The 8,365-nt window shown below is 45.4% G+C and overlaps 1 protein-coding gene across 1 annotated transcript; it reads left to right on the top strand.

The window, feature by feature from the left end:
* Positions 1 to 6,367: 6,367 nt before the first annotated feature.
* On the top strand, positions 6,368 to 7,028 carry LOC125922063 (single-stranded DNA-binding protein, mitochondrial-like). The gene is given in 1 exon segment (XM_049629948.1): positions 6,368 to 7,028. A coding segment is annotated over 1 exon segment (447 nt). The 5' UTR covers positions 6,368 to 6,457; the 3' UTR covers positions 6,905 to 7,028.
* Positions 7,029 to 8,365: the final 1,337 nt, after the last annotated feature.

Here is an 8,365-nt window from a genome sequence, read left to right as displayed (position 1 = left end):
AAACTCAAAATGGATGAAAGACCTCAATGTAAGACAGGAAGCCATCAAAATCCTCGAGGAGAAAGCATGCAAAAACCTCTTTGATCTTGGCCGCAGCAACTTCTTACTCAACACGTATCCAGAGAGAGGCAAGGGAAACAAAAGCAAAAATGAACTACTGGGACCTCATCAAAATAAAAAGCTTCTGCACAGTGAAGGAAATAATCAGCAAAACTAAAAGGCAACTGACAGAATGGAAGAAGATATTTGCAAATGACATATTGGATAAAGGGCTAGTACGCAAAATCTATAAAGAACTTATCAAACTCAACACCCAAAAAACAAATAATCCAGTGAAGAAATGGGCTCTTTTGCATAGGTGAGAATGCAAGCTGGTACAGCCACTCTGGAAAACAGTATGGAGGTTCCTCAAAAAACTAAAAATAAAACACCCTACCACCCAGCAATTGCACTACTAGGCATTTATCCACGGGATACAAGTGTGCTGTTTCAAAGGGACACATGCACCCCCATGTTTATAGCAGCGCTATCAACAATAGCCAAAGTATGGGAAGAGCCCAAATGTCCATCGATGGATGAATGGGTAAAGAAGACATGGTATATATATACAATGGAGTATTACTCAGCAAACAGAAAGAATGAAATCTTGCCATTTGCAACTACGTGGATGGAACTGGAGGGTATTATGCTAAGTGAAATTAGTCAGAGAAAGACAAAAATCATATGACTTCACTCATATGAGGACTTTAAGAGACAAAACAGATGAACCTAAGGGAAGGAAAACAAAAATAATGTAAAAACAGGGAGGGGAACAAGACAGAAGAGACTCATAAATATGGAGAACAAACAGGATTACTGGAGTTGTGGGAGGGGGGGATGGGCTAAATGGGTAAGGGGCACTAAGGAATCTACTCCTGAAATCATTGCTGCACTATATGCTAACTAATCTGGATGTAAATTTTAAAAAATAAAAAATTAAATTAAAAATAAATAAATAAATAAATAAAATAAAATGGTCAAGACTGGGGCACCTGGGTGGCTCAGTCAGTTAAGCATCCAACTCTTGGTTTCGGCTCCAGGTATGATCTCATGGTTGGTGGGATTGGAGCCCCAGGAAAAAGAGCCTGCTTGGGATTTTCTCTCTCCCTCTCTCTCTGCCCCTCCCCCTCTCACTCTAAATAAATAAACAAACAAACAAACATTTTTAAAAATGGTCATGACTAATGACTGCTCAGGTTGTATTATCTACTGAAAGAAATTTTAATTCAGTGGGAAACTCAAGAAAGCTAGAAAACATAGACACAGAGGAATGAGACTCCAATAATGAGATCATACATATGCTAAGTAAAATAAAGTTAAATTAATATATTTATGGTAGACCATTCTACAACAATCTGTTCTATAACAGTCTATAACAGTTACTGTTCTGTTATCTAAACAGTGTCATCCAAGACCCTCCGTCCTAGAATATTTCCATAATTTATGGAATCTTGCACTTAGAGGGTCTGAGAGAGTCTTAATTAACCAGTTTTTAAATACAGTACCTAAGACCATGATAATTTATGCTCAATCACTTCCACACTCAGATTTATTGGAGTTTAATTTAAAAATTTAAAGATCGACTTAAAAAGAAAATATCATCTACCCTTTCACTACTAGAAGCAGGCTTCGCTGCAGACTCCACGGAGAGTAAATTCACGCGATTGAAATTCATCTGCATTATCTCATGCTGCTGTCCTCTTCTTTGCACACCAATTGTGCAATGGTAGGAAACGACTATAATCCTTGCCATCTTGCTGTTCTTTAGCGTTCCTCTCTTAAATCAGCTCTTGAACCAAGGACCAGAGAAATTGTCAAGTAATTACCTGTTTCAATTAATCTGCAGGTGAATAAAGGGCCAGAGACAGCTGTTTCCCCGGGGGCTTCCAATTAAAAAGGATTAAGAACAAATCCAGGTCCTAAACTTCCCTGATTTCTCAACATAATCACTTTACTCCATCTAAGAACTTCAGCTGCAGAACTCTTCTATAAATACCAGTTATATTTTGAGAAAGACTCAAATCAGACAACTAAAATTGCTTGACAAAGTCAGGTCAAAATAGTGTAGGATCTGGACTCTAAACACCACAGATTCCCACTTCTCTGGTTTGTTCGCTGCAGGCTCCTACCTGGACAACACTCTGTCACATCATCCCTGTCCTTTGAGGCACAGATTGTTCCCTTCCTCCAAGCAGGATTCCATGACCCACTGACCTCCTGACGCATTCCTCCCCTGGGGTCCATTCATGCCCAGAAATTCTAGGAGTCTCTTGAGGCACTTAGCATAGCCGGCCATACATACTCTGACCTCCAGGGGAGCCCAAGGCTCCTGTCCTCCCAATCCGGTCCCAGCAACGTCCGAGGAGACAATAAAGCAGCAAAGCACAACAGGGCCACACTGCTGATGGAACACAGGAGGGAGATGTTTAACTGAAGGAATAAAAATGAGATGAATAGTATGCCTTTAAAAGAATTTCCCTTCCTTTGTGTGCAGTAAAAATTAACGGGGCAAGATTAACATTTGGTACAACCTTGACCTGCCTCTAGAGTAAGTTTACATTTAAAGGGACACGGGCTGTTCTTGAAGCTGGGTATAGTTCGGATTAACAAGCAGGGTTGGGATCTGCAGAGAAACTAGATCCACAGGCAGTAGGCATTCCTCTTCTGCAAGGCCAAGTACAACACGGAATCTATCTAGTACAGAGTTGCCAAGTGGAGGGAGAACCAAGGCATCCTCCTCAGTTCTGCTTCCAGCCCAAATCTCTTCTACCAAAATTCGTATAGTGCTTTGTACATTTAGTTGTGTATTGTGGACTTCTCCCAGTTTTACAAATGCATTGGCAATTTCTTGAAAAGACTCTCTTTTTTTTTTAATGTTTATTTATTTTTGAGAGAGAGAGAGAGAGAGTGGGAGCAAGGGAGAGGCCAGAGAGAGAGGGAGACACAGAATCCGAAGCAGGCGCCAGGCTCCGAGCTGTCAGCCCAGAGCCCGACGTCGGGCTCGAACCCACGAACCATGAGATCGTGACCTGAGCCAAAGTCGGAGGCTTAACTTACCGAGCCACCCAGGCGCCCCTTAAAAAGATTGTTTATCTCACTAATGGATATCCATTCACCACACCTTCTACATAGTAAGTGTGAAATGTTTGATGGTTTCAATTAGAAATGACTTCTTAATGAGAAAAAAATCACATGGAGAAAGAGAAACATCCTAACCAATGAATACAACATGCAATCTGATAAAATTATGAACCTGGTGGGATGCTAGCCGAGTTGCCGTATCAACTGCAAGCTCCAAGAAGAAAGTGGCCATGTCCGTGTTACTGACAGGTGTGCCTAACACCAATGATAGGCTTAAAAAGTATTTAAACAATTAGCTACACGTAACTCAAAAATTAATATTTTACCCCATAGTAGTTTCCTATGGCTGTTGTAACAAGTTGCCACAAACTTAGTGACTGAAAACAACAGAAATTTATTATCTTGCAGTTCTGTGGGTCATATCCTACTGAGCTAAAATCACGGTGCCAGGGGGCCTGTGTTCAGGCCCTCAGTAGAGGCTCAGAGGGAGAATCTATTTCCTTGCCTTTCCTGGTTCCTAAAGGTGTCTTACGTTTGTGGGCTTATGGTCCCTTCCTCTACCTTCAAAACCAGCAGGGCAGCATCTTCACATTTCTGTGACTCGGACAGTCCTGCCTCCCCCTTATTAGGACAGTCGTGGCTATATTAGGAGCCACATGACTGATCCAAGGTAATCACCCCCTTTCGAGGTCCTCAGCTTAATCACATGTGCAAAGTCCCTTTTCCCCACCACACGCACACACACACACACACACACACACAGAACCATGTCAGACATTTACGAAGCACCCCAGTGCTGAGGTGGAAGGTTTTTGGAATATTAGTCCCACCACAGAGGCAGTGAAAGAGCAAGGCAAATCTTCCAGGGAAGCGTGGGTATGTGCCTTCTCTTCTGGGCAGCAATCCTAAGCAATAGCCAGCCTCCTCACAGCCTTTTATACTTGGATTACAACTGTGAAGTTCATTGACAATTGAAAATGTATTTAATCAAATCATTACTTATATGTGATAGAAGCTTATGTGAAACTCTTTTGTAAAGAAAACAATCATCCTTCCAACTAATCTTTTGAGTAAATAAGAATTTTCGTGCAAGGGACTACTTAAAATTGGAGAGCACCCACATTTATTTTATGAAGCTTAGCTTCCCAAATCCCACTCAGAAAGCTACCGCCCCATGGTGTGATAAGGCATTCGCCTCAAAGATGAAGAAATGTTGGGAATCCTCCATAGAAATTCTCCTCTCTAGGATCATGCTTGGAACAAAATAGAGGAGAGCAGAGGAGAGGAGAATCCAGAGAAGAGAGAGAAATGTAGATTAAGATTTTCCTGGCAGGGTTCCCTAGGAAACAGAAACATATGGGACACTTGCACACTTTTTTCTTAGGGAGTACAATGTATCAAAAGCCAGAGTGAGGGGGAAAGGATAGTAGGGTAGAAAACATAGCAAAGAGAAGGTGGACCCCCACCCAGCTGCCCACACCTTCAGCATAAAGTACATTTTGCCCTCTTGCATGGACCATCTCCAAATGAAACAGAAAGAAAGAAAGAAAACTGGAGCCTGTGAACCATATGGGGGAAGAAAGGAGAAATATGCAGGCTCATTCTTGTCTCCTGGTTCTCACTGGTCCAAGTTCACCCCTATTGTATTACCTGGCACCCCTAGAAAGCCACTGGGAAGCCAGATCTCACACCTTAGGTGTGGCCCTTTAACTCAGTTCTGAGGCAGTCCCGCGAGCCTTGACCAGCTCCAAATCTAAATCCAACTCACCTCCTATCTCTAGGGTCACCTTAGCAGGACAGACCCTGGTGGGGGCTTGGGCCCTCAAACCTTCTGGCCTAACTCTTGGTGACCCCATTCGGAGGCTCCGCAAACGAAGACAAACCATCCCCAGGTTGTGTCTCTACCTTGTCCCAAGACTCTGCACCCCTTCACCACTGGACCTACTGCGGCTCTTGTTTCCATGAGCACAATGGTGGTCACAACAGCCACACTGCATTCTCATGGCCATGCTTGGTGACATGGAAGAGGTAAGCCTGAGGCCACTAGGCAAGTTGGTGTCCAGAGAGCCCTTGCAACGGAGGAAGAAAAAGCATAATACAGGGGCATCTGAAGCTTAGCGTATCATAAAAGCACATAAAGTTGGACTTGATACCAACTCCAAGTACATGATAATTTTTATGTGATACCAAAGTATGATTTGGAAGGAGACTGAGTACTCTAGGATTTCAAGGGAAGAAAAAAATCCCCCTAGGCCAAGGACAAAGACAACATGGGAAAAGAAACAGCTCTCAGGCTAAGCCATGAAGAAAAGATTATAATAGCAACCACCATTTTGTGGCCACATAAATGTTTTCGACTCTTTCCATGAAATGTTCCATCTAATCTGTTGCTCTACCTGGGAGAGGGAAGTATTGTTACTCTTTTACACAACTAAGGAAGCTGGCACATGGTTTAGAGAAAGTTATTCAAAGAGCCTGAACATGTGGGAGAGTAGAGAGCTCATTAAGGACAAAAGAAAAAGATGTTTTTAAGAGGTCAGTAACTCCCAGCCCCAAGAAGGTCTTCAGAGCCAGGCTGTAGGGTTGGGCCATTATTCACTGGCACTGAGGCCAACAGGGAAGGATGACCCCCTGAGGACTGACATGTGTACATGTTTTTAGAAGACAATCCTATGGAAGAGGCAGAGACAAACAGAGGGGAAGATTTCGGAAAGTGAAAGAAGCAGTGGCCGTGGCTTGAAACTGGACAACGTAACTTGATAACTTGAACGTGAACAAGATGGCAGGAGGAGTGAACGATGGCCCAAGGTTCTTCAGGAGCACATCACGGATGGACCAGTGCTATGGAGAGGAACCTAATCCCTCAGTCACCTTTCTGACCGGACTGCACTCGCACAACTCGGCAAAGCCCTTGCCACGGGACCTCGCTCACCCAAATGCTTCAGACAAGTGTGAAACTTCCAATTCGCTGTGACAAAAGGGGCAATTCCCAAAGATGGAAGGAGCATGATGGATCAGGGTCAGCCCTGCCTTATCTTCCACCCCTTCTCTCCAGTCACAGAGTAACATCCCTCAGCATTTCGATTTTCAAGAAACTCCTAAAGTTTTCCATGCATGCCCTCTTGCTAATTACTACACACCTCTGGGTGCTGGGAGAAGCAGCAACAGTAATTACAGACATAACCGGACTGCAGTCATGCCCAGCACAAGTGGCTGAATTAAAATAAAATGCAGGTGGTTAGTTCAGGCTAGAGCATCCGGTGAGGGTGGAGGGAGCCACGAGTTCTTTGCTAGAGGAAGACCAAAGACTAGGTTGTAGGAAAAGCAAATAGAAGCCATGTTTCGGAGACCTGTATTACAGGTGTTTCATCAGTTTGTAAGACACAAGTCTGAAATAGCCAGCAGCTTGGTTCTTGAAACATCTCTGAACCGTGTGCAGCTCCTTGGGCGAGTGGGTCAGGACCCCATCATGAGACAGGTGGAAGGGAAGAACCCGGTCACAATATTTTCTCTAGCAACGAATGAGATGTGGCGGTCAGGGGAGAGTGAAGTATAGCAAATGGGTGATGTCAGTCAAAAGACGACATGGCACAGAATATCAGTATTCCGACCAGGCCTCAGAGATGTGGCGTATCAGTATGTGAAAAAGGGGTCCCGTATCTGTGTGGAAGGGAAAGTCGACTATGGTGAATACACAGATAAAAACAATGTGAGGCGACAGGCAACAACAATCATAGCTGATAATATTATATTTCTGAGTGACCAGACCAAAGAAAAGGCATAGAGTGGACGATTCTTCTTTGGCCATTGTTTGGTACAGTCTCATTTCCAAATCACGTATAGTCTTTATAGTTCCTAAGGACAAGAATTAAAATATTCTTTTATATAAAAAAATAAAATAAAATAAAATAAAATAAAATAAAATAAAATGCAGGTGACCTGCTCCTCAGCAAATGTCATCCTATGCACCCTGCCCCCCTCCAGTGTAAACATGTGAGTTGGTGAATTATCTTTCATCCAGTGACATGAGCAACTCTCAGGAATGGTGGCCCGCCTGGATGGGAGAAAATAAAATTTATTATAAGCTAAACTTGTAATTTGACATGCAGATGTTTATAGGAATAGTAGGTTCATGAGTTTTGTACTTTTACAGGAACCCAAGTTTCCCTGGAGACCCTGAAGAGGTTATCATATGTGGTTTCTTATTGTCAGTCAGTCTGTTTGTGAAAAGGATTATAAGAAATCGTCTAAGGAGAAAGCTTAGAAGATGGCGACGTAGGAGGACGCGGGGCTCACAGCGCGTCCTGCCGATCACTTAGATTCCACCTACACCTGCCTAAAGAACCCAGAAAACCGCCAGAGGATTAGCAGAAGGGAGTCTCCGGAGTCAAGCGCAGACGAGAGGCCCACGGAAGAGGGTAGGAAGGGCGGCGAGGCGGTACGCGCTCCACGGACTGGCGGGAGGGAGCCGGGGCGGAGGGGCGGCTCGCCGGCCAAGCGGAGACCCCGAGTCTGGCTGGCAAAAGCGGAGGGGCCGGACAGACTGTGTTCCGACAGCAAGCGCGACTTGGCGTCTGGGAGGTCATAAGTTAACAGCTCTGCTCGGAAAGCGGGAAGGCTGGAGGACAAAGGGAGGGAGAGCTGCTGAGCCCCCGGACGGCCGAGCTCAGCTTGGCGGGGAACAAAGGCGCCAGCGCCATCTCCCCCGCCCATCCCCCAGCCAAAATCCCAAAGGGAACCAGTTCCTGCCAGGGAACTTGCTCGCTCCGCACAAACACCCAACTCTGTGCTTCTGCGGAGCCAAACCTCCGGCAGCGGATCTGACTCCCTCCCGCTGCCACAGGGCTCCTCCTGGAGTGGATCACCTAAGGAGAAGCGAGCTAAGCCTGCCCCTCCAGCCCCCGTGCACCTTGCCTACCCACCCCAGCTAATACGCCAGATCCCCAGCACCACAAGCCTGGCAGTGTGCAAGTAGCCCAGACGGGACACGCCACCCCACAGTGAATCCCGCCCCTAGGAGAGGGGAAGAGAAGGCACACACCAGTCTGACTGTGGCCCCAGCGGTGGGCTGGGGGCAGACATCGGGTCGGACTGCGGCCCCGCCCACTAACTCCAGTTATACACCACAGCACAGGGGAAGTGCCCTGCAGGTCCTCACCACGCCAGGGACTCTCCAAAATGACCAAACGGAAGAATTCCCCTCAGAAGAATCTCCAGGAAATAACAACAGCTAATGAACTGATCA

The sequence above is a fragment of the Panthera uncia genome, chromosome C2, assembly GCF_023721935.1.
Source record: "Panthera uncia isolate 11264 chromosome C2, Puncia_PCG_1.0, whole genome shotgun sequence".
Taxonomy (NCBI): Eukaryota; Metazoa; Chordata; class Mammalia; order Carnivora; family Felidae; genus Panthera; species Panthera uncia.
This window is presented reverse-complemented; position numbering and strand designations above follow the sequence as displayed.